The sequence below is a fragment of the Schistocerca nitens genome, chromosome 4 (assembly GCF_023898315.1).
Source record: "Schistocerca nitens isolate TAMUIC-IGC-003100 chromosome 4, iqSchNite1.1, whole genome shotgun sequence".
Classification (NCBI taxonomy): Eukaryota; Metazoa; Arthropoda; class Insecta; order Orthoptera; family Acrididae; genus Schistocerca; species Schistocerca nitens.
In genome coordinates, this window is record NC_064617.1 from 470,862,828 (window position 1) to 470,890,758 (window position 27,931).

Sequence of the window (27,931 nt, forward strand, 5' to 3'; positions counted from 1 at the left end):
ATTGATGAAGGGAGAAAATATAAAAATGCAGTAAATGAAGCAGGCAAAAAGGAATACAAACGTCTCAAAAATGAGATCGACAGGAAGTGTAAAATGGCTAAGCAGGGATGGCTAGAGGACAAATGTAAGGATGTAGAGGCTTGTCTCAATAGGGGTAAGATAGATACTGCCTACAGGAAAATTAAAGAGACCTTTGGAGAAAAGAGAACCACTTGTATGAATATCAAGAGCTCAGATGGCAACCGAGTTCTAAGCAAAGAAGGGAAGGCAGAATGGTGGAAGGAGTATATAGAGGGTTTATAAAAGGGCGATGTACTTGAGGACAATATTATGGAAATGGAAGAGGATGTAGATGAAAATGAAATGGGAGATAAGATACTGCGTGAAGAGTTTGACAGAGCACTGAAAGACCTGAGTCGAAACAAGGCCCCAGGAGTAGACAACATTCCATTAGAACTACTGATGGCCTTGGGAGAGCCAGTCGTGACAAAACTCTACCATCTGGTGAGCAAGATGTATGAGACAGGTGAAATACCCACAGACTTCAAGAAGAATATAATAATTCCAATCCCAAAGAAAGCAGGTGTTGACAGATGTGAAAATTACCGAACTATCAGTTTAATAAGTCACAGCTGCAAAATACTAACGCGAATTCTTTACAGATGAATGGAAAAACTGGTAGAAGCGAACCTCGGGGAAGATCAGTTTGAATTCCGTAGAAATGTTGGAACACGTGATGCAATACTAACGTTATGACTTGTCTTAGAAGAAAGATTAAGAAAAGGCAAACCTACGTTTCTAGCATTTGTAGACTTAGAGAAAGCTTTTGACAATGTTAACTGGAATACTCTCTTTCAAATTCTGAAGGTGGCAGGGGTAAAATACAGGGAGCGAAAGGCTATTTACAATTTGTACAGAAACCAGATGGCAGTTATAAGAGTCGAGGGGCTTGAAAGGGAAGCAGTGGTTGGGAAAGGAGTGAGACAGGGTTGTAGCCTCTCCCCGATGTTATTCAATCTGTATATTGAGCAAGCAGTAAAGGAAACAAAAGAAAAATTCGGAGTAGGTATTAAAATTCATGGAGAAGAAGTAAAAACTTTGAGGTTCGCCGATGACATTGTAATTCTGTCAGAGACAGCAAAGGACTTGGAAGAGCGGTTGAACGGAATGGACAGTGTCTTGAAAGGAGGATATAAGATGAACATCAACAAAAGCAAAACGAGGATAATGGAATGTAGTCAAATTAAATCGGGTGATGCTGAGGGGATTAGATTAGGAAATGAGACACTTAAAGTAGTAAAGGAGTTTTGCTATTTAGGGAGTAAAATAACTGATGATGGTCGAAGCAGAGAGGATATAAAATGTAGACTGGCAATGGCAAGGAAATCGTTTCTGAAGAAGAGAAATTTGTTAACATCGAGTATAGTTTTAAGTGTCAGGAAGTCGTTTCTGAAAGTATTTGTATGGAGTGTAGCCATGTATGGAAGTAAAACATGGACGATAACTAGTTTGGACAAGAACAGAATAGAAGCTTTTGAAATGTGGTGCTACAGAAGAATGCTGAAGATAAGGTGGGAGATTACGTAACTAATGAGGAGGTATTGAATAGGATTGGGGAGAAGCGAAGTTTGTGGCACAACTTGACTAGAAGAAGGGATCGGTTGGTAGGACATGTTTTGAGGCATCAAGGGATCACAAATTTAGCATTGGAGGGTAAAAATCGTAGAGGGAGACCAAGAGATGAATACACTAAGCAGATTCAGAAGGATGTAGGTTGCAGTAGGTACTGGGAGATGAAGCAGCTTGCACAGGATAGAGTAGCATGGAGAGCTGCATCAAACCAGTCTCAGGACTGAAGACCACAACAACAACAACAACAGATGCACTTTACTCTAAGTTTGGTAAAAGGAAATGAAAACTTCAGTTTGGTGAATAAAAAGCTAGTTAGATGGCAGTCGTCAAAAAAGGGTTCATTGGTGTAGTAGATACTGCAATGGAAAACAAAAAAATATTTTCAAGTGAAGCCTTCAACAATTGTTGAAGCTGCTTCATGCCAACACTTGTAATTTTACTGACCTGTCCAACTCCTCATACATCTTCTTTCGTTGTCCAGTTGGTGTTAGATGCATTTTTTAATGTTTCAAGTCAGTACTGTTGAAGTTGATTTTCATTTGATACTTATTTAATGTCATTGCCCACACTGATGATGACCAGCTCAATAATTTTTACTAGAAAGGTTACGTAGCTGCATAGACTTTGAGCAGTCTCAATTAAATGAGGAAGTGGCTGTGATACAGGACCCATTTTTAATGACTATTCAATTTGAATTTTGCACAGCTGACTGTGTGTAGTGCTGATTATCATGAAATTTACTCTGCTTGCTCAAAACTCACTGACTACGTACACCTATCTGTACTCTACAGTGGAAACTCCATGATGGAATAGCAACAGATATGAAAAGGAAACACTGCTACTCACCATAAAGATGACACATCGAGTTGCAGCCCTGTACAATGAAAATATTACAGTAACAGTCGTTCTGTTGTGCCTATCTGCAACTCAGTGCGTCATAGTTATGGCGAGTAGCAATCTATTCTTTTCATAATTCCTGATATCTGTGCTCTACTATAGTTTGGACTGAATGGCAGTGCCAGTGATTGTAGTACGTGTTTAAAAATGTGTGGAAAGGGTTTTATAAAATGTTAAAATACATTGCTGTTATTCCGGAAAAGAACAGATGTCCGGAATGATAGTAGGTGTACACATTTGGTTGTATATCCGTAAAATTGCATTATTATTTTACGTGCTAATTTATTTAGCGGAATTTTGAGTGTTCTGGCAAAGTCCTCAAAAATTTAAATGGAAACTCGAATGTTACATTTGAAATGTTTTATAAATGAACATGTTATTCTAGTATAAGTATGCACTTTTGGAAACTGAAATAAAAGGGTTATAAACCAGTAACATTGGCTTTTTGGTATGATGACTTTTTAACATTCAAACATTGTAATTCTCATGGCAAGAATTTTATATAAAGATACACGGAACAGCCAAAGAAACTGGTACACCTGCCTAATGTTGTGTAGGGCCCCTGCGAGCAAGCAGAAGTGCCGCAACATGATGTGGCATGGACTCGACTAATATCTGAAGTAGTGTTGGATGGAACTGACACCATGAATCCTGCAGGGTTTTCCATAAATCTAAGAGAGTACAAGGGGGTGGAGATCTCTTCTGAACAGCATGTTGCAAGGCATCGCAGATATGCTCAATAATGTTCATGTCTGGGGGGTTTGATGGCCAATGGAAATGATTAAACTCAGAATAGTGTTCCTGGAGCCACTTTGTAGCAATTCCGGTCATTTGGGGTGTCACATTGTCCTGCTGGAATTGCCAAAGTCTGTTGGAATGCACAGTGGACATGAATGGATGCAGGTGATCACACAGAATGCTTACGAATGTGTCACCTGCCAGAGTCGTATGTAGACGTATCAGGTGTCGCATATCATTCCAACTGCACACGCCCCACACCATTAAAGAGACCCCAGGGTGTCCACAGCTCTTTTGTGGAAATGTGCGTGGCAAGCATGGGACTGCGAGCTTGTGCAGTGCTCTGTCCTTGCTCCCCCCTCTCCCCACCCCTTCCCATCTCCTTCTCATTCTCTTCTGCAGTATGTTTTGCACCTACGTCTGGAGACAGGTGCTTGTGAACGAATGAAGTGATTTCTCTTCTTTTATCTCTACAATGTAAAGTATCTGTCCTTACTTTGTCTTTCTCTTTTTTTTTTATTCTTTTCTTTTCCTTCTCTGCTGCAGCATTTGAGAATTCTATTCTCTTCTCTTCTCTTCCTTTTATTTGTTCCTCCTGTTTTCTTTCTTTCCTGTCTGTGCATGTCTGAAGGCCGGCCCACGTGTTCCCACGTCGGTGACGGGGTAACGCGTAGCTCCCCGCCCTAGGTAGACAAGTAGTGCATGTACATACCCCCTGGTAAAGGCCAGGCCCAGGGAGGGGAGATTACCCGAACTGGTACCTTCCGAACATGCAGATTGGTCCCTCCGTCCATTTCTTGGTAGATGTGACCTGTGGTGTGGACAATCGCCTATGGTGGGAGTGCCCTCCGAGAAGGTCCCCACTAGGTAGGACACACAATTGGAGATGCCAGTAATCACGGGGAATACTTTTGTGATGGTTTCTTCTACTTCTATAACTTCTGCCCCCAAGAGAAAGCTAGATGAGTCTCAGCTACAGAAAATTCTTCCATCAGTGCTGATGTTCCTAGTTATTACTTGGTCTGACGAAGATCAAGACTTCTCAACAGTACACCCTTTCATTATTCAGAAAGGTGTCGACGCAATTGCAGATCCTGTGAAGTCTTGTTCCCCATTACGAAATGGTACCTTGTTGTTAGAAACATACAGTGCCCTCCAGGCACAAAAATTGCTTTGACGCCTTCCCCATCCGGGTGGAAGCGCACCTTACTTTAAACTCATTGTGTGGATGTAGTTTATATAAAATAACTCAATGGATTATCAAAGGAGGACATTCAAAATTACCTGTCTGATCGGAGGGTGATGGCCGTACATAGAGTACTGAAAAGTGTTGGAAAGGAATTCGTACCGATTTGCACTTTCTTTTTTACTTCCATTGAACAATGAATCAGTATATGAGATAATTTCAGTTCGCCTTACATCCCCAACCCTACGTGTAGCCATCAGTGTAAGAGGTTTTATAATACCAGGCAGTTGTGTTCCAATACGGCCAAATGGATTACCTGTGGCAGGGATGCCCATGAGGGTGACTCTCCACCCCCATCCCCTCGTTGCATCAACTGTATGGGTGACCAAGCTGCTTCCTCTAGAGATTGCCCTATTTTTAAAGAGGAACAAATTATTCTGGAAATCTGAGTGCTGCTCATAAGTTATTCACCAGTAGAAAGCCCACTGTGCTCCCAGTGGGTAAGTATAGCACTGTTCTCACCTCTGCTCGATCTACTTAGGAGGTAGCCATGCAGACTTGATCTCACCTTTAGCACCTCGGTCGTCAGATCGGCCAGCCCAAAGAACGCCTGTTCAACCTCCCCACTATCACCTGCTCACTCTAAGGCTCAACCTTCATTGGCTCCTGCTAAACCACGGCCCCCAAAATTGGATGCCCTGACTTCCAAACAACAAGCTACTCATGAAGATTTTTTACGTACTCAGACCTCACACCTCACAACCATCATTTCCTCCTTCATTTCTGTGTCCTGCTTCCAAGAAGGCTCATAAGAAAAACAGTTCCTCTCCTTCCCTGCCTCAGCATCTCTCTTCAACAGCACCACCAAGCAGTAGCCATCCTCGGCCATCTTCCATGTCGCCAAGACGCACTGCCGGCGGCCGATCGACCAGCTGATCACTGGCAGTAGAAGCTGCCACCGAACACCCTATGGATCAGAATATTCTGCCTTTGGCTAAATGCCATTCCACACTGTCTGTCACCAGCTTTCAGCAGTCGCTGAGTTGATGGCCACTGTGGTGAGATTTTTCCTTTTTTCATCCACCCTATGTCAGTTATCCATTGGAATATCCGCGGAATTCGCTCCAAATCGGGATGAACTGTCGATCCTCTTACAGTCCTCCTCCTCAGTCATCTTCTGTCTTCGGTAAACAAAGCTATGCCTCCATGATTGCTTAGTCTTCCTTCATTTCCAATTGATCTGGTTTGAACTCCCTTCTGTTGTCAGCGTTCCGGCACGTGGGGGACTTATAATTCTTCTCCATGATACTATCTGTTATCACCCAATCCACTTACACAGTTCCTTCCAAGCTGGTGCTGTATGTCTTTCCCTTTCTGGATTCACCTTCTCTCTTTGTACCATATACATTCCATTGTCCACACCAATGGCAAGAGCCATTCTCCTTCATCACCTCCCACCCCCACCCCCTATTTGCTGGTTGGGGACTTAAACGCCCACCACCCGCTTTGGGGATCTTCGCGTCCTTATCCGAGAGTCTCTGTATTGATTGACCTCTTCTACCAAGTGGATCTTGTTTGCCTCGACACTGGGGAACCTACATTTCTGTCTGCCTCCACGTCAACCTACTCTCATTTGGACCTTTCGGTCGGCACTGTTTGGCTGGCTAGGTGCTTTGAATGGTTCGCTCTTGCTGATTCGCACTGAAGTGACCATTTTATGACCACCAATTTCGATGATCAGGTCACTCATATTACAGAAGTTATTCTTACAGCCGCGGACTATTCAGTACCTCGTACCTCCTCTTTGCCCTGGTGCCCCCCCCCCCCCCCCCCCCCCCAGTTCCTTGGTGGAACGAGGTGTGTTGTGATGCAATACAAGAGCAGAGACTTACTCTTTGCATTTTCTGCCATCCTCCCTATGTTGGCCAACTGCATCTGCTATAAGCAGTTAACTTGCACAATGCTGTCTCATCATACGCAATAGCAAGAAGGCAAGCTGGGGTTTCTTTACTAGCTCCTTTAATACCTTCACTCCCTCATCAGTTGTTTGGAGTTGAATCCGACGGATATCCGGCATATCCAGGTTTTCCCTGACCTCTGGGCTAATTGTCACGCAGGATACCTTAGTGGACCCAGTCGCAATCTCTGACTGATTGGGTCGACACTTTGCTGAGATTTTGAGTTCTTCTAATGACCCACCAGCCTTTATTCTGAAGAAGTGGGTAGCAGAATAGCGACCTCTTCCTTTTTCCTATCAAAATCGCGAAAGCTATAATACGTTTTTTCTATGCGGGAACTGAGACATGCACTCTCCTCCTCTCGCTCTTCTGCTCTGGGACCGCACAGTATTCACATCCAAATATTGCTGCATCTATCATACCCTAGTCTGTGTTACCTCCTTAGCCTTTGTAATCAACTTTGGGTCGACAGTACCTTTCCCAGAAGATGGTGGGAAGCTATTGTCATTCCTGTTCCGAAACCTGGAAAGGACAAACATCTCCCCACCAAGTAATGCCCAATCTCTCTCACGAGTAGTGTTGGTAAGGTTTTGGAGCATATAGTAAATTGCTGTTTAGGCTGGTGGCTGGAGTCCAGAAACCTTTTAACAACTGCCTCATGTGGTTTCCAATAGCGTCATTCCGCAGTTGACCATGTTGCTCTCTACATTTATATCATGAACAATTTTCTTATAAAATGCCAAACAGTAGCCATATTTTTTGATCTGGAGAGGGCATACGATACCTGTTGGAGGACAGGCATCCTCTGCACACTGTTCTCTTGGGCTTTCGAGGTTGGCTACACCTTCTCATCTGTGAATTTATGACAGCGCGCACATTTGAGGTGCAGGTGAACACTACTATATCCTGTACTTTCTTCCAAGAAATCGGGGTGCCCCAAGGCACCGTGTTAAGTGTTGTACTGTTTGCTATCGCCATAAATCCATGTATGTATTGTCTCCTTCCTGATGTCTCAGGCTCCCTCTTTGTTGATGATTTTACAATCTACTACAGCTCTCAACAAACCAGCCTTCTTGAACGACGTATTCAAGGATGTCAGGGCAGTGTAATAGGTCCTCTGCTTTTTATGATTTACCTAAACGATCTCTTTGATGGTATTGACAGCAGCCTTAGACGTTTTCCGATGATGCTGTAGTCTACAGGAAAGTAGTCACATGAAAGTTGTGAACAAATCAATGAGGATTTGCAGAAAATAAATGCGTGGTGTAATGACTGGCAGTTATCTCTCAATATTAGTAAGTGTAACCTACTACGTTTAACAAGGTGAAAATCCCCATTAATGTAAGAGTACAAAATAAATGCCCAGTCTTAGGAAGTAGTAACGTCCGTCAAGTATCAGGGTGTGACTATTTGAAATGATCTCAAATGTGGAATGATCAGATTACACAAGTAACGGGTAAGGCGAACTCTAGATTGCGGTTTATTGGTAGAATACTGAAGCGATGCAGTCCTTCAACAAAGGAAATAGCTTACAATACATTAGTTCGCCCAGTCTTGGAGCATTGTTCTTCTCTATGGGACCCTTACCAGTTGGGTCTGGTTCAAGAGATTGAGAAGGTCCAAAGAAGAGCAGCAAGATTCGTGACTGGTACATTTAGCCATCGTGAGAGCGTTAGAAATCTCGTAGAAAGTTTGAAGTGGGACACACTTGCAGATAGTAGACGGCGCGCTCACTAAATTCCGAAAACCAATCTTCACCGAGGATGTAGAGCATATATTATTACCACCAACTTTCAAATTGCGCAATGATCACCATTCAAAGATAAGGGAAATAAGAGCTAGTACTGAGGCATTCAGACAGTCGTTTTTCCCTCGCGCGATACGCGATTGGAATAGAGGGGGGGGTATATGACTTTGGCACAAATTGTGCCCTCCGCCACACACCGCTCGGTTGCTAGCGGAGTATATATGTAGATGTAGATGTCTCGATCGCCTTCACTCATAGAACATTGAAACCGGTTTCCGATTTTCTCCCAGTAAGACCGTCTGTGTAAATTTATGGCGTCGTAAGTAGTTTTATCCATCTTTTCTACATCTAGGCCTGTTGACCTTCCATTCGCAGGCATTGCCAAATTATTGGGACTTACGTTTGACAGAAAACTGTGCTGGTCTTCCTACAATCCATATCTTTCGGCTCGCTGTCTGTGATCCCTCAAAACCCTCGGTGTTCTGCGTGGTACCTCCTGGGGAGTGGCCCGAGTGGTCCTCCTCCGTGTATATCACCTTAGTGCACTCGAAATTGGACTTTGGAAGCATAGTTTACTCCTCTGCAGGGTTGTCTATTCTTCAGCGCCTAGATTCTGTCCACCACCGCGGATTGCGTTTAGCGTCTGGAGCTTTCTACACTAGCCCCTTGGACAGCCTTTACGCTGACATTGTGAACCTCCACTGTCCAGTGGGCTAGCTGTCCTGAGTCATTATGCTAGTCATCTGTCGTCGATGCCTGCTCATCCGACCCATGCCCTTTTTTTAGACTCCTCCTTGGATTTAGGGTATCCAGGCAGCCCTTCCTCTCTACTACCACCGGGAGTCTGTCTCCGTCAACTGCTACGTTCACTTTCTTTCCAATTTCCTAAAACTTTCTTGACAAATGGGGGTGCGATGCCACCTTGGCTTCACTCCCGGACCTACCTTCTCTGTGACCTTTGTCAGCTTCCCAAGGATAGTAACCCCCCCTCCCCAATAGTTTATTGTTGGACACTTGCTGCTCTATGCACACAAGTGGAGGATGCCACATTTATTGACACTGACAGCTCCAAGACCACCTTTGGTGTCGGGATGGCTGTATTATTGACGATACCCCAATTAGAATTCAGCTTCCCGACCAGTGTTCGGTTTTTACTGCGGAGCTTTACGCTATTTTTCAGACTGTCCAATACGTCCATCACCATCAGTGGATACAGTATATTATATGCTCGCATTCGCTTAGCTCTCGTCTCATTCTCCAAGCTCTTTATCCCGTCCACCCTCTGGTCCACCGGATTCAGCACTGCCTCCACTTGGGAGGCATCTCTGTGGCATTCCTCTGGGTCCCAGGACATGTTGGTATATGCGGAAACGAGGCAGCCGATATAGCAGCAAAGGCTGCTGCCTCTCTTCCTCGGCCTGCTGTTCGCATGGTTCCCTTTGCCGATCTACAGAGCATTTTATGTTGTCGTGTTGCACCTTTATGGCACACACATTAGTCTGCACTTTAGGGTAGTAAATTACTGAACATAAAACCTCTTCCCTGTGTTTGGACCTCTTTCTCCTGGCCTCGTCGTCTGGAGGAGGTAATTTTAACTAGACTGCGGGTTGGGCACTGTCTTTTTAGCCATCGATATCTTTTAAATGGCGATCCTCGACAGATGATGCACGCTCAGCCGATTGTGTCCTTGAGTTTATATGTGTAAGTGAGATGACATCAGTCATTTGAAGCTCTTGTCAGGGAAAACAATCGCCCTTCGTTAGCTAAGATTTCCTTCCGTTTTTAGTTTCCCTTCTTCTTGAGTTTCGCTCCCATTGCTGCTGATTTATTCCCGTTTTTGCCCTTCACTAAGCCACAGAATGGGCACTTATGACCATAGCTGTTTTGCCCCTACACACACACACACACACACACACACACACACACACACACATTTACCATTAAAGAGCCTCCACCAGCTTGAACAGTCCCCTGCTGACATGCAGGGTCCATGGATTCAGGAGGTTGTCTCCATACTCGTACATGTCCATCCGCTCGATACAATTTGGAATGAGACTTGACCGACCAGGCAACATGTTTCCAGCTGTCAACAGTTCAATGTCAGTGTTGATGGGCCCAGGCGAGGCATAAAGCTTTGTGTCATGCAGTCGTCAAGGGTACATGAGTGGACCTTCGGCTCCAAAAGCATATATCGATGATGTTTCGTTCAAAGGTTTGCGTGCTGACACTTGTTGATGGTCCAGCAGTGAAGTCTACAGCAATTTGTGGAAGGGTTGCACTTCTGTCATATTGAATGACTCTTTTGAGTCATTGAACCCATCCTTGCAGGATCTTTTTCTGGCTGCAGCGATGTCAGAGATTTGATGTTTTACTGGATTCCAGATATTCATGATACACTCGTGAAATGGTCGTATGGGAAAATCCCCACTTCATCACTGCCTCATAGATGCTGTGTTTCATCACTCGTGCGCCAACTATAATACCACGTTCAAACTCACTTAAATCTTGATAACCTGCCGTTGTAGCACCAGTAACCGACATAACAGCTGCACCAGACACATGCTGTCTTATATAGGTGTTGCCGACTGCAGCACTGTGTTCTGCCTGTTTACGTGTGTGTGTTTTTGAATGCACATGCCTATACGAGCTTTTTTGGCTCTTCAGTGGATTTTTGTAATTATATATGTTAAAGAAAAAATAAGATGTACTGTAAAAACAAGGAAACTGCTTGTGAATAAGTTATGTTAATTCTAAAACAAACAGTTATTAGTGGGGTCAAACTTTTAAAAGCTCATATTTTCTTCAAACTATAAATTTTGAATATTTGTTGAAAGAAACTGTTTCAATACAAAATGTTAATACTATTGTCAGCTGCATGTAAGTTTTACACTGAATAGTAAGGTTACAGCATGGAAAACAATGAGATTTCATGTTTACATAGCGTATGTATTGTGTCGGGAAAGAGCAGAATGCAGAACAGGAAAAAAAAAAAACCACACACACACACACACACACACACACACACACACACACACACACATTAGGAATGGTACCGTAGGAAGTGGACCTATTCCACTTTGCTACATTTTATATTGAAATTTCCTTCAATTTTTCATATTTTGTGAAAATTATACATAAAAACCTTAACTTAAAAATTTTTTTCTGATATTTGCAGACTGTTAAATTCATTTTTTGTATTTACAGATATATGAAAAGCAAAGTGCTACATTTTCCTTGAATGATGTCATTGAAGTGGCTGGATTCATTGGTTTTGACAGCAGTAATGATGATACAAATGAGGTCACAGATGTTCGGTCAGACATTATTATTCATGCCTTGGCTGTCAGAGGACTAAAACACTGTAATCCATTATTGCCGCCTGTAATCAATACAGGTAATAATATATATATATATATTTCTTTCAAGAGGAGAGAACAACTTATTATGCCTAGCTTTTTGGTTGTTGAAATCTGTGAATTTCACAAGTCTAGTTTTGAGATGTTTTCAACATTTCTAATTGAACACAGTAGTTTCTGTTGTTTTTAAACTGAGCTATACTTTGTCAGTAGGTAGGAGAGTTCTGAGAAAGACATGAATACGGTTTTGTTGCAATGAGAACTTGAGCCATTGGGAAAGTGATCATGTGAGGTGAGAGTGATAAGTACCTTTGGGAGAGGGGGAGGGCACTGAAAATTAATATGTGGAGAGGAAAATGTAACAGAGTAAGCTGCAAAAGACATGGATACTGAGGTTAGCCAACACTGAACACTAATCTTTTTTATGGTGACCTGGGAGGGAAATTGATTGGCGGCTGTTCTGTTAATTTTTAATCACCATTGAAGAGTATTTGTTCAGATCCAGGGCAGCTACAGTTTGAGAAAAGACTTTGAGAAGGAAGTAAGTACTCTAGACAGATTAGATTTTGTTGGAATAAGAACATGTATATGTCCATATTAGTGAATGAATTTGTACAGTCATAAATAAAATGTGCATGTTTCAGATTTTCTGCTTAACAATATGTAACTACAGTAGCTGCATGACAATGAAAACTGTTGTTTAAACATAGCTAGTGATTTTATATGACATGTTTTGGACAGGATTATGAAATTTGATTTTTTTCATAACATAGAAATTTATTTTGTTTTGAGGAATCATTTTAAACATAGTGATGCATCTTGCAAAGAGGTAAAATATTATCTTCACTACAAAGATATTCTTACTGGGAACAGTGCCAAAAGTGGGCTAGAAGAATAAGAATGTGTAAATAACCCATACCTCAGAATGAGTCTTTCGCTTTGCAGAAGTGTGTTCACTGTTTTGAGACTTCCTGGCAGATTAGAACTGTGCGCTGGACCAGAACCAGACGCTGGAGCCTTGCCTTTTTCACGTCACTTGCTCTCTCGAATTGTTTTAAATTGTTGCTCTTTGGTTTATTTATTTATTTTTTGATTATTGGCGTAACAACGCATATATGGAAAGAGTTACGTGAAATACTTTTAACAATGCTGTGCTTTGAATTTCTTTATCATCGTTACCTTTTTGCAAAATAAAATGTATCTATGGAAGTCTTATTGTTCTGTATCTGGCCTACAATTTAAAGAACGATTTTTCTTAACTGCAACTCATGCTAAGGATCAATATAACTTCCCTACTTCATAGTTATTAAAAGTTGAAATTACTTTTAATGAACACTGATGTTACAGTTCGTATGATCGTTCAAAAACACAAGTTCGCAGTGGATTTTATTTCTTGGTGAAATACTATTTCATACCACGACTAGCCCAAGAACATGAGACTCTCATAAAAAAAATTACGTTATCACTATAAAATTTGCCAGATCAGAACGGAGCACAGCAAGATTACTATCAGATTTTGAAGGTACATTAAATTATTTGCACTGTAAATTATACCCTATCAGCAGCCCGCGTCAACCTGCAACACATCATAAAATCTGCTGATCTTCACTGCCAGCCTGGGAGCTAAAAGAAATAATATTATTTTACTATTATTTTACCGCTTCCTTGCGGTATGCTCGACTATATTGTAAGTCGTTTAAATACGCCGCGGCAGCGGCTCTTCGTTCTCCACGCAGCTCAGCACCACAGATAATATTTATATAACTGAAAAATGTCTCAACAGGATGGGATAATAGGCAAGCAAGCTTTAACAATTAATAATACAAGTTTTCATTTAAACAACTCTATTAAAACATTTAAATATCTCATTGATTACAGACCTGTGTGAATTCACACGTAATGGCGTACATTTCCCAGTCTCGACAAAAGAATGCTACATTCGCGTTCTCCATGACAACAACAGGAGATCTTACTCTCACAACTTCCAGATTAAGAAGACAAAGAATTTGATTTACATCACGCATTATATACTAGTTCCTTTTGTAATCTCTGTTCAACATTTATCTTCTGTGGCGGTTTTATTACTCGCCGACGCAGACGTTCTCAAAAATAAATAATAAAAAAAAATACATAATTTTACACAATGACACAATATGATACATCTAATTTTCTAATTACTACATAATATGTTGTTTTTGTTTCTTACTAGACGTTACACCTTTCATGATAAATGCTCGTGCCAAACGAGTTATCTAGGAACTGTTCACAATCCGCCCTCACTTATTTACTTCTGTCTGTATCTCTGTCCTACCTTCCAAACTTCACAGAATTCTCATGTTCTGGTGAGACTAAAACTCCTAGAAGAAAGGATGAAAAGAGTCCCACCTCATTCACAGTTCTAAGCTGCTGAGGAGTTTTAAACGAGTGCATACTCCACTGCAGGGTGACAGATTTATTTTAGGGACAATCCCCTACGCCATGGCTCACCCATTTTTCTGCAATCCTTTCTTTTGGGGAGTGCTTACACCACTATAGTCTGCTCCACAAACGATGGCAGTTTTTGCATGTCGGTCACAGGCAAGGGTTGCATTGTTGCCAACTCCAAGTGGTAGTTACGGTTCGCACATGCATGTGTTTTGTGCTTGGAGGAAGAGTATATCCTGCAAATTATGTCTCTCGCTTCCTTATGAAGAATTTGTTACTTGCCACCACCATCAGCGATAACAACTCACAACAAATGAAGTAAAAATTCACTAAACGACTTGCTACGATCATGTTTAATGCTCGCATTGGCTACAGTATTCACAGCATAATCAGCACTACTGAACTCTGGCTGCCAGAGAATATGTGACATAGGTTCACAGAACAAGCCTAAACTCGACCACTATCATTCGTGACTCCAACTGTAAGTAAGTAGGAGAATGTCTGCGAAATTTGGATGGTAATAGAAAGGTGCAAGCAGAAGTGTATCTGTGAGAGTGGGTTGTGATTCAAGCCTGGGTAACTTAGTTGCCCACAAAAAGCTAGGTTTGATGATCAACTCCCTGACACACAGTTTTAATCAGCCAGGAAGGTTCAATACATCTTCCTTCTCCTGCTACAAATGGCGTATATGAAAACAATATGCTGCCATTATAAATTGGAGTAGGACATTTTGGACGTGAGGCTATCACTTACAACCCAACTCCCTGACTGTCCCACCAGCTAGCCTGTAGGCTTCTGTGTGCCAGTTGACCATTTTTGAGGATCAGAAAAATGTTCAGGATTAAGTGAAACACATCATGAGTGTAATCCACCATGCCACTGAGTTCTCCTGTTCTCAAGGCACTTGGGGAGGGGGAACCCTTTTCATTGCAATGAATCTCAGTCATCAGTATGGACCATCCATGCTACATTTCAACAGATCAAAAGTTGGTTGTGGAGAACTTCTTAATGGTGAATTTTTTGTGGAGTCAGTCTCTTGTTGAATTTTCTTAGTATGTGTATTGGAAGCCATGGAATATTTTAGTTACATACCATGTCAAGAAACATCACTCAATAGTGGAACAGTTTTCCATGACTTTTGGATAACCAGCTATGATCTGGAATTTAGACCTCAGAGCCAACGATAGGCAGTCCTTAGAACTCTCCCTATGTGCAAACTGGATTTGGCAATGCCTGAGGGCAGATTGGGGCAGGAGAATAGTGCCTCTCAAGATTGGTTTTGCCCTGTTTTGTTGCTCTACCAACCCTACAACAGCAAGTAGCCAGGTATAACTTAATTACAGGTTGGGAGGAGGGAACGGAAGTTAATAGTGTAAGATTATCTACAGAAAGATTGGTTTTAACTATTCTTTTTATATTTTAAATAAATTACCTAATTGGGAAAATGAGGACACTGTTGTACATTTTTAAAGATTTTGTAAATTTTTCGGTTTCAATTTTATGCCATGCATTCATGGTTGCTTGCATCTAAGGAACTTGAACACCCTCAAAGTGTCTTAACAACAAATCTTCAGAAGCAGGTACTGGCCAGGTGCACATATTTTATAAAGTTACTGTGGAAACCCAACTAGATTCTTGGTTTATAGTGAGACTATGTATTTCAGGATAGTTTTTGTTATACACATATAAAGATTAGATTACCACACGTGTACAGGAAATGCTCCATACCTGTTTCCCGAACTGCAACTCTTCACATTCATTGGATAAGTGGACATGTTTCAGCTCTGTATTTTATGAAATGTTGTCTGAGAACTACAGTTATTTGGCAGTATTGATTTACTAAAGGAGGGGGACACTATGGGCTATTTTGTGTTTTTTCCTCGAACGTGTCATCATGGCCCATTTACCAAATGAGTATACAATATTCCATGCAGAATTATACACAAGTTTTTGGGCACTTAAGCAAATGAGCTCTTTTATTAATGAAATCTGTGGTATTCCATACATTAATTTTCTCAAACAGGTAGAATGAAAATACACACACACACACACACACACACACACACACACACACACACACGCTTTCTTGTGTGTACAGAATAAAATGGACTATTTGGAATATTTTTTGAAAGATTGATACCCTTTTCCTGAAAATTTTGAAGAAACATATTTGACACTTTGCTGCACCAATCCTTTAAAATAGTAAGGCTTAAAAAGTGAAACAAATAGTCCAAGAATAAGTAGAATACTTCAAAGGCTTCTGCTAGACATAATTTCAAAACAGTATGTGTGCCTTTGTGTTTTGTTTTCGTTAATAGGTAAAGGCATACTGGCAAACTGTAATTACACTACTACACATACTAGAATAAGTGTTCCCTTCATTAGCCATAATGTGTGTGATTGCCATACATTGTGTCCCATAGCAAATTGTGGTAAAGCACATGTATGACAATGTTCTCTTTGTAAATTACACTTTTTCAGATGAAATATTTGCCAATGCAGAAGCAGTCAGAATAGATCTACTTGAAATTCTGAAGGAATTTCTGTTGGGTGATGGGCTTGCAGCGGAATATATTTTGTGCCATTTGATATCAACTGTGTAAGTTTCATTAAAATTCTAATTTGTTGTTTTCTTGGAAAAGTATATATTTCACAATTGACATGCTATGCACTGTCCTTAATTTATTGTGTTCCTTATGTGTACCGATGTGGCATCCACAGTGTAAGACAATCATAAATATTCTAGACAGATCAGAACTCTTTAAGTTGATCTGTGACTGAGACATTTGCTTTCCTTTCATCAGCAACACATCCGACGAACAGAGCAATCCAGTCATATCCACTGCCCTACCCACATTTTCAGACTCCACTTACATCTTTGCTAAATTTACAAGGCTTTGGTAAGGCTTTGTGACAAGCTTTATTTTCTTAGTTTGTAAAGTGTTGCTCAGGAGAGACAAAGTGAAAGTGAAGGTCATGAATTTATTAAAGGAATGACTTTCTGTGGACATATTTTTGAGCTTTATGTTAGTACTGGTAATTCATCAGAATGATTTATTACTTTAGGCAAATGAAATTTATTTCCTTTTGGCAAAAAATATATGATTAATTTAAATTCTCTTTTCAGATATGCACGTAATACGCTCTTAACTCTAGGTTCGTTGGCAGTCAATATAAGTGGTGTTACTCAAGGTATAGCGTTATCATCAAAATTAAATAGTCTCTTGAAACGGCTGGTCACAAAAATCCACTTAATACCAATGACATTGGAAAACCTCAATGCCGGCTCTCTGATTCCAAAGTATGCAGATTAGATATTCTTACTTTTCTCTGTCAGTATTAGTATTTAAATGGGTTCCATTTAACCCAGTTCTGTCTTTTCATTTAAGAAGTAGGCATAGTATGAATTTGTGGAAGTAGGGGGTATGTCCATTGCCACTGAGATATAAATATATTTTATTTCAGGAAGAATTATAAAAATGATAGTTTGACCAGGGCACAGTTGCAATTAAGTCCCCACACACATCTCATTTTGGATGAGACGGCACTTTCAACTGGTCAATTGAACAGCACAGGTAATGACTTTGTTTCTCTAAACTACATGACCCTGAATCTGACAGCTTACATGACTCAAATTGTATAGGTGCAAATAAGACTGATTTTTTTTCTGTAGTAGAAGAGCACCATAAAACATACTGCTGTGATATATCAGTAAAAATGAAAAAAAAAAAAATCTTGCATTTCGGAAAAATAGGGTTTATATGAGAATGCATTGTTCTATTCTGATATTTGCTTGTGTCATGGGTTTGATTGTCATTAAATTTATTTATGTAGGAACTTCGGTGTGAATTTGTAGTGAGTGCAAACCATAACGAAAGAAATAAAAAAGATTATATCTTCATGAATTAGTCCTGTATTGCCTCAAGTAGATTGGTTGCAATCAGAAACGGAGACAATTCTTGAAAATGTTGCATTGTTTTGATGTAGGAGAAGAATAATACTAAAAAAGGAATACATGATTGTTAATTAAGATAACTTTTTCATATATATGTATTACTCACAGCATGTTTCAAATTTCTTTAGCCCATACTCAGTTATTAGATATGATCCGAGGTATTTCAAAGGCACAGAAATTTTATAATGACACATTTGCCTAATTTACCTGTGAGTCTTAATGTGGTTTCAACTTGCAATTATGATAGCCTTTAACACACAAAACTGCGATATATGCGCTACTGAAAAGAAAAGAGTTGTATACAATGTCTGTATTGACTTATATTTTGATACAAAATATTTTGTCAAAGGCAGCAAAAGCCTATGTACAGGGTGTGGTAGATAAGTAATGAGACTGGCCGCCGCGCGGCGCCCCAGTCGCTCGCAGGGCGGTCTCCACCTGTACGTCACGTGGTGGGGGATCTGAGCTAACAATAGAACCGGTTCGCAGTCGCGTCGGAGCTCTGGTGCAGTGAGGGTCGAGCTTCGCGTATTACGTTGTTTGTGTGCCCGTGACACTTGTGAAAACGCTGAAGATGGATCGCTCGATAGAACAGCGATATGCAATCAAATTTTGCTTTCGCTTGGGCAAAACTGCTTCGGAAACTTTTGCTATGATTACGGAGGCCTACAAAGAAGACTCCCTATCAAGAGCTCAAGTGTTCCGGTGGTTTAATGAATTTAAAAACGGGAGGGAATCCGTTGAAGACATGGAACGATCTGGACGCCCTTCAACGAGTCGTGTGGATGAAACGGTGGCCAAAGTGAAAGAACTCCTGGACTCCGACCGTCGTTTAAGTCTCAAAATGATCGCCGATGAGGTCTCCGTGAATAAATTTACGGTTCACCAAATTGTTACGCAAGATTTGATGATGAGGAAAATTTGCGCAAAATTGGTTCCCCGAGTGCTCACCGCCGAACAAAAGCAACAACGAGTGGACGTTTGCCGCGAGATGTTGAATGATTTGGAAAATAATCCACACTTTTTAGACAACGTAGTAACAGGCGACGAATTGTGGACATTCCAGTACGACCCGGAGACGAAAGCCCAGAGCTCGGAGTGGCACACACCGGCATCCCCGCGGCCGAAGAAAGCAAGAATGTCAAAGTCCCGCAACAAGACAATGCTGATTGTGTTTTTCGACAAGCGGGGGTTAATTCACAAAGAGTTTGTCCCTCAGGGGAAGACTGTCAATGCCGAATTCTACAAAGAAGTCCTTCAGCGATTGCACAGAGCCGTCAAACGGAAGCGACAGGACCTTGCTCAACGCTGGCGTCTCCACCACGACAACGCTCCGGCGCACACAGCGTTCCTCGTGACCTCCTACTTGACCCGAATTGGAGTTGAAGTTTTGCCACAGCCACCATACAGCCCTGACTTGAGTCGTCCTGATTTCTTCCTATTTCCGAAGGTCAAAAGATGCCTGAAGGGTCATCGTTTCGACGATATTCCGAACATCCAACGTGCTGTCACGAAGGCACTAACTGGGATAACTCAAACGGACTACAGTGGGGCCTATGAAGCTTGGAAAACGCGCTGGCAACGTTGTGTCGACGCCCAAGGCGAGTACTTTGAAGAATATTAACGTTTTGTACAAATTGGATCAATAAATTTGTTTTTCTAGACTGAGTCTCATTACTTATCTACCACACCCTGTACAGCTAGATCCCTTTAGCAGAGATGCTGAAGTCAGAAAATTAATATTTTTTGTAATGTTACTGTTAATTAGGTGCATCTCCAATGCTAATCCAATGTTGAGAAATAAGACTGGTATATACGAAGCAGAATGGCCATTCAAAGTGATCTGGCTTAAAAATATTCATTCCCCCATTGTTTCAAAATTTACCAATATTAACAGCATTCTGTATGAACGATATGCCCTATTGTTGCTAAGCTTTCAATGTCCTCTAGAGCTGACTAGTACAGAAATGTATTCAGGCTTCAGTGCCAGTGCAGTGTAGTCAGCAGGGACAGTGTATCTGGACTGTGTAGCTGCTGTCCATGTGTGTCTGTGTCCTATGCAAGTTAGCTATGAAGGAGGACATCATTCTAAAGCTTGTTAACATTTTCTGTCTTGTTGATGTGCCTGCAGCCTTAACTATATGGTTAGTTATTACTTTTACTTTTTACTTCAGACCTAAATGAACAAATTCTTTTCACTTGCTCTTGCAAATTTAGCCATGGAAAAGCTGTGTTTATATGGTGTGCAGAATATGTAGTCCAGCTTATGGTTCTTAATTCCAGCTGTTAAATTTTCTGCTGGGAAGTCTTTGGCTTTATGTTTGTTTAATGCAGCCAATGTTAAATCCGATGTAAAGGGTAAATTTATTATTTGTTTTCTGGCTATAATTAAAAATTTTTTGTCATGTGTTAAACTTTTTAACTTTATTCACTTTATTTTGCCTGCAGGTGTTCAAAACATATCTGCTTTGGGAAAATTGATTTCGCAGCAGAAGATTGATTATGATTTCCAGTTTTACCAACTAGGTTTTGATTATAATACACCTGTTTTAGTTCTTTCAGAGGGAAAGTCACTTCTGCCAGTGAGTACAAAAAGATTTAAAGTTAAATGAGAATTTTTGTCTTTTAAGTTGGGAGTTACAACAATGTTATGAAAAGGATAAATTGCTACTCACTATATAGAGGAGAGGTGGAGACACAAACAGGCACAGGGAAAAGACTCCTACACATTTAAGCTTTCCACCAAAAGGTCTCCTTCTGAAGTAGTACACACACACACACACACACACACACACAACACTGTGTCGGTTCACTATGGTTGGACTGCAACTGCGCCTGATGGAAGCAGCCATCAGCAATCTAGATTTGGTGGTGGGGATGAGGAGGAGGCAGGGATGTGGTGGTGACAAGGGTAAGGCTGTTAGGTGTAGTGAGCAGGTTTGGTGGCCCGGGAGGGTGGGGATCGGGAGGGGGGAGTTGAATGGAGTTGGGCAGAAAAGGAGGGTCGTAGAAAAGGGAAAAAAAGATTAGTGAGTGCATTGGTGGAATAGAAGGCTGTGTAATGCTGGTGTGGAACAGTATGAATCAGGCCCAAACTTCCTTTCAGTACTTCCTTTCCATGTAAAATTGTCCTGCTTTTCAATCCCGAATTCCTGCATCCCATCTCTCAGATTGAAACTGTTGCCCTCCATGAACTACAACAGCATGCACAATGCCACATCAAAAACCTCTCCAATCTGTTTACCTCTGAATCCCACATTGGACTATCATTAATTAAGTCAGATGATGCTGAAGGAATTATATTAGGAAATGAGACACTTAAAGTAGTAAAGGAGTTTTGCTATTTGGGGAGCAAAATAACTGATGATGGTCGAAGTAGAGAGGATATAAAATGTAGACTGGCAATGGCAAGGAAAGCGTTTCTGAAGAAGAGAAATTTGTTAACATCGAGTATAGATTTAAGTGTCAGGAAGTCGTTTCTGAAAGTATTTGTATGGAGTGTAGCCATGTATGGAAGTGAAACATGGACGATAAATAGTTTGGACAAGAAGAGAATAGAAGCTTTCGAAATGTGGTGCTACACAAGAAGCTGAAGATTAGATGGATAGACCACATAACTAATGAGGAGGTATTGAATAGGATTGGGGAGAAGAGAAGTTTGTGGCACAACTTGACTAGAAGAAGGGATCGGTTGGTAGGACATGTTCTGAGGCATCAAGGGATCACCAATTTAGTATTGGAGGGCAGTGTGGAGGGTAAAAATTGTAGAGGGAGACCAAGAGATGAATACACTAAACAGATTCAGAAGGATGTAGATTGCAGTGTACTGGGAGATGAAGAAGCTTGCACAGTATAGAGTAGCATGGAGAGCTGCATCAAACCAGTCTCAGGACTGAAGACCACAACAACAACACATCCTTCCCACCTCTTCTACAATGGTATTCTGCTGCCCACAAAACCTATGCAGTATCCTTGTCCATCTGTACTCCATCACTTCTTTCAACCCGACGCCTTATGGCTCACATCACTGCAATAGACCTAGATGCAAGACCTGTCCCAAACATCTGTCCACCTCCATCTACTTCAGTCCAGTCATAGGTATCTCCTATCCCATCAGAGGTAGGGCTACATGTGTACACGCGAAAGAAGCCGTGTTATCTACAGACGAAGATGCATCCACTGTGCTGCTTTCTACATGGGCATGACCAGAAACAAGCTTTCTGTCCACATGAACAGCCACTGACAAACTAGCCAAGACACAGTTGCTGACCCATTGCTGAACGTGCTGCCGAACAGAATATATGCTTCAGTGACAGCTTCACAGCCTGCGCCACCTCAATCCTTCCCTGCCAACACCCACTTTTCAGAACAGCACAGGTGGGAATTCTCCCGGCAAAAAATCCTACGTCCACATAATCCATCCCTGGCCTCAACCTTTGCTAGCCCCTGCCCTCCGCCTACAATTCCCTGTTCTCAGTCAAGTGCTAAACAGCTTTCTATCCCACTAGCACACTCCCTAATCATTTTTACCCTGCCCTGTTTTTCTCCTTTCCAGTTCCAACCCCTTTCCCGACCTCCTGATTGTTAGCAGCCGTACTTTTATCCCACCACATCCCTGCACACTCCTACAAGCAGCAGTTGTACACCTTCCCCCACCCCCACCCTGCTATCCCTCCCCATCCCCGCCCTGTGCTGCCTCCCTACTCACACCAGACTGCATCTTTCATCAGGTGCAATTGCAGTTCACACTCCAGTCACAGTGACCAGAGATTAGTTGTGTGTGCATGCGTGCGCAGTCTTTTCATTGTGCCTGTCTTTGATTCAACGTGTCCTCTATATGATATCAGTCTATCATTTTCATAATATTGCTGTTATTCCATCCTGGCTCTTGCATTGTTTGAAGTTAGCCATTAAACTGTTTCACCATCTTGCTTTCTTATGTTTGTTCTGAACTGTGTACACATCATCTTATGCCTGTGTGTTAGACAACACTGCTTACATTGCGCACATATTTTCTTACACCAGAAATCCATCCTTTCTCCACATGTGTGTCACACATTGATATAATAGCAAACACTTGGATTGACAATTAGTCCGTAGCAGTGTTTTGTGTCGCAGGAGAGCATTTTGTATTGTGATCCTGGTATATGTAACAGGATTCAAATCATGGGACTGTTCTAGTTATAAAGTATGAACTAAGTTATGTAGGGACAACCACTGTTGCCCTTAAATTAAAAAAAAAGTCATTACATTACAATACAGTACAATATGTTGCAAAACAATACAATACAGTGCACTCCAGAAAAACTCCAAACATCCAAGATTGTTAGTAAAGTATTTATTTAGATGACTGGTTTTGGTAAGACTGTTATCATCCTTGGATCTGCAAGGACAGAACCAGATTGACATGGTAATAATTAAAAAAAAAAAAAAAAAGAAAAGAAAAGAAAAGAAAAGAAAGAAAGACGACTCACAAAGTGGCGACAGGAGAACACACATAAAAAAAAGGCTTTACTTACGCAAGCTTTTGGAGCCAGTGGCTTCTTCTTCTGGCAGAGGTGTTAAAGGGGAAGGAAGAGGGGTGAAGGAAAAGGACTGGAAGGTTTAGGAAAAGGGATAGAGTTTGGAAAACTCGCCCAGAACCCCAGATCAGGAGAGACTTACTGAATGGAATGAGAAGGAAAGAAACATACTTTCCAGAGCTCTGTCCCATTTCCTAAATCTTCTAGTCCTTTCCTTTACCTCTCTTCCTTCCAATTCAACTGTTCTGCCAGAAGAAGGAACCACTGGCTCCAAAAGTTTGTGTGTTCCTGCTGCCAATTGGTGAGTAGATTTTTTTATCCATCCAATTACATGTCGGGTTGGGGTAGCAATGGTATGTCGCCACTTTACTCAGTCTTTCCACCATTCTTCTTCCACAATTTGGTTCCATAGCAGGTTTCTCCTCCTTAAACTCATCTTTATTGTATCAATCCATCTTGTTCTCGGTCTTCCTCTTGCCCTCATTCTTGAACTCCCTCTCCCATCCTCTCCACATGTCCAAACCATTTTAATCTATTCTTTTTAGTTTTCTCAGTCAACTTCTCCACTCCAATTTCCTTCCTTACATTTTCATTTTTCACTCTGTCTCTCCCTTTCTCTTCAAGGTTGCCCATACCTTTTCCCTGGAAAGGCTGTCATATGCTTTCACTAGGTCGAGAAATGTCACCACCACATCTTTCCCGTACTCTCAATGTCTTTCCGTCAGCTGTCTCATACTAAAGATTGGGTCCACTGTTGATCTACCATGAGGAAAGCCATACTGCTCCCCTTCTAGCTTGCCCTTCCACTTTTTCTCTCACTCTTCTTTCCAGTATCCTCTCCATTATTTTTGCTACTTGGGATATGAGAGTGATCCCTCAATAGTTGTCACATACTTTCCTGTCACCCTTCTTGAAAACCGGGATTATTATTCCCTTTCCCCATTCTTCAGGTAGACGTTTTTGGGTCCAAATGCATCTTATTAGTCCATATAGCCACTGTAGCCCAACTGGTCCAGCTGCCTTTATCATCTCCACAGTAATTTCATCTATCCCAGGTGCTTATCCTGTTATCATTTTTCTCGGAGCTAGTTCCACTTCTAACATCATTATAGCCTCCTCTTCTTCCAGACCCCTGCCCCCCTGCCATACATCTGTTCCCTTTCCATAGCTGTTCTTTACATTTAGTAATTTATCAAAGTACCCTTCCCATCTTTTCCTTATCTCCTCTGGTTGCATTAATAGCTCTCCACTTTCCCCTTTCACTAGCTTTGTGTATGTTTTTTCTTTCCTCATACTCTTTGTAATTCCATATATCATCCTCTTACCCCTGGTGGCATCCTTTTTCCAATTCTCAGGTGAATTTCTCCCAGCTTTTCCTCTTTTCTTCTGCTACCATTTTCTTACACTTATTTGTACTGTCCTGGTATTTCCTTTTACTTTCAGCTGTTCGGTTTCTGTTTCATTCATGCCAGGCTTTCTTCTTTTCTTTTGGTGCCTCCTTCACCCTCCCATTCCACCATGGTGATTTCTTTTTTTACTCTTCCAGATACTCTGCCACAGTTCTTCTCAGCAGAGCTTACAAACACTTGTGTGAACTGACCCCATTCCTCTTCCACATTGCCATACTTGGTGTTAGGGATTTTATGCTTAAGTAACTCCTTAAACTTTTCTTGTACCATGGCATCCTTCAGTTTCGACACTTTTATTTTATTTTCCCTTTCTTCCTTTGTCTTTCAGTTCATCAAATCTCATCTTTGCAACCACCAATCGATGATATACATCTAAAGCCTCTCCTGGGAGTGCAGTTACATCCATCAACTGTCTCCGATTTTTCTTTCCCACCACTGTGCTTTGTATCTTGTCATATCACAAATGTACGTGTAAGGATCATGGAATACATTGGATGTCGATATTCCATAATTCCATGATTACATACAAAACATAAAATTAATGTGCCAACTGCCAGTGTTAATGCTTATACCTCAACTGAATACAGACTACGGTGTCGAGTAAACATAATACTACGTCAGAAGATCTCCAGATGGTGCTGCAGTAGTACAGTTTATGGTTTAGTTTTGTTCTATACTAAGAATTGTAACCATTTTAATTAAAAAAGCTGTGCAATAACATGAATTTATTAAAATAGTAATTTAAAAGGTTTTATTAGTGATCATTTCTGTTTGGAGTTTTTCCGGAGTTCATTATACCACAGAATTTCCCCATTGTTGGCAATGTCAGGATTATATATAATGCATTGCAATGCAACAGAGTACAGCTGAACAACAGTAAGTTTACAGGATATTGTCTGCATTCCCTAAACTGACAAAGAATTGCTTCACATAACATGAATGTCTATACTTCCATCAGTCTTGATTACCTTCCGTAACACCAGTCTGCTTCTGTGATACAGCAAGGTTATTCACACAAATGTGAGGTTATTTCACATTTCATGTTCTCTATAAATGTGAATGAGCAAGCTCCTTTCTAGCCAGATGATAACAGAGTAGCCTAAGAAGTAAAAACTGAGATATTAAATATTTTGTATTTGTTAGCATTAAAAATCTGGATGCACCCTAAAACATTTTTCTGCAAATAATAAGAAACAACTTAATTATTATTACTACTATAACAATAAATTTAAAGTGAGAAAAGACCATACAGTGATAAAGGCTTATTTATCTTCATTATCATTTGTGTTACTACCACGAGCAATGGACCTAATTTTTCATCTTTTGTACATAAATAAAATAGTTCTAACATTTGGGTGGTATGTATTTCCGGGGATTCAACAATCTTTTCTTCTTATGAGTGCCAATAGATCTCTTGGTGTCATAAATTGAATGTTACAACCATGAGTTGCTTCAAGTTTCCCATAGTTTTTGATTTCAGAGCGAGAAAAATTTTTAAGTGCTAAAAGCTGTTTTGGCTCACAGACCACAAATGTATTGCTTTTCTAATAATGTTGTACTCGTGGATGCCAGACATAGGATTTTGCGGCAGACTCTGTGTTCTCAAATCTATGTCCTTCAGTTGGTAGAAATGACTAGCAATAAGGAAAGCCTCCTTACTTCTACCTATAAATGATGGCAACAAACCATCTTCATCCACATTAAACATACTCTTATGTTGGAATCATGACTCAGTGAATACAATTTGTTTTTGGTTGGCTATGTGCAGCTTGATATGATACGTATTGCACTCATTTTAATGCTAGGGTTTCTTCCCAGGCATACTTGAAAAGAATAACGAGAGGACAAGTCAGCAGCAACGAAACAAATAGCATAAATTACACATATAGTGTGCAAGTGAAATTTTGGATATTGGAAATGAATACAAAGTTTGAATGACAAAACATATGAATATATAATCATTATTTTTCCCAAATTATGGATCACTTTTTGTTCTAGACAGATAGATGTTTTTTGACCTTACATAAAATGCTGTTTTTATTTTAGTTTTTTGTCTTGTTGAATATAACATTGTGATTTACTTTTCAGCCATCACATTACTAGCAAATGTTTTGCAGTGACCTGTAAAACAGTTGTTTAGGTGGATTTCTTCTGTGAGTGTTAAATCATTTTCTGGTATTCTCATTCTTTAGTGCACATTTTATAATCCATTCTCACAGATACATACAGAAAATACATCTTGCAAGCTGTCAGTGCCTCTTTCCCATTTTATGTTTTCCAGCATAAGATTTATCATGCAATTTGTTTACTGTGCAAGATACAGTGCTTTTTATCAATGATGATAGTTATCAGTCTTTTGTTTTCCCCATATTTGTATTAGGTAATAATGCAACATAGCTGACATTCTGCAATTTTGAAAGAAGCAGACACTGCATTGAATGATAATGATACTGTAAAGAACAAATGAATTACTGTTAGGAGTAGAAACTGCAAGTTCAGCTTTTCATTAAGATTCTTAGCATCTTTGGGGTTATTACACTCACTCTGTTTTTTTGTGGATGCTGATAAATGTGTTTTAAGGTTGTGTCAGTACACCGGGATATGTGCAGAGAGAGAACTGTCCACAGGGAGTTATAAAATTTTTAATAAACAGCTAACTCAGACTCATATACATCTCTCATTTAAGAGTGTACCGCTGTGTTGCAAATGAAAAAGGATAGTTTCTGCTGTATAAGAGGAACAAAAGTAAAAATCTGAAAAACTGTAAAGTACTCCGTCACCAATAACTTGTAGTAATGCTGCTGAAGTGACGAATAGTAATTCTTGTGGTACTGGTGGTGCTGACTGTTGTGGAACTAGATTTAAATTGCTCATGTCTTAGATTTGAAATGCAAATTTTCTGCCTGAAATTTCCGAGTGACTATCATATAGAGAAGTCATGCTGTGTAATACTTTAATAAAAGCTTGAATTTCAGTAGTATTTAGTTTGTTATATCTGGCTTATCTTTCCTAAGAGATATGTTTCCAGCACTTGCAAATGTTTATTCAATTATATAGTCTCCCCCCAGGGGCTCACCACTCTTCGGCAGTTTCATGCTTGGCAACCA

At 40.6% G+C, this 27,931-nt stretch overlaps 1 protein-coding gene across 1 annotated transcript in view; it reads left to right on the forward strand.

Moving 5' to 3' along the window:
• The window catches only part of LOC126251600 (mini-chromosome maintenance complex-binding protein), a 93,834-nt gene that overhangs the window by 50,255 nt on the left and 15,648 nt on the right, over positions 1–27,931 (forward strand). The window contains exons 6-10 of the mRNA XM_049952133.1: positions 11,363–11,552; positions 16,420–16,537; positions 17,066–17,239; positions 17,404–17,513; positions 20,342–20,475. Of these exons, the coding sequence (XP_049808090.1) occupies positions 11,363–11,552; positions 16,420–16,537; positions 17,066–17,239; positions 17,404–17,513; positions 20,342–20,475 (726 nt within the window). The remainder of the gene's footprint in view (positions 1–11,362; positions 11,553–16,419; positions 16,538–17,065; positions 17,240–17,403; positions 17,514–20,341; positions 20,476–27,931) is intronic.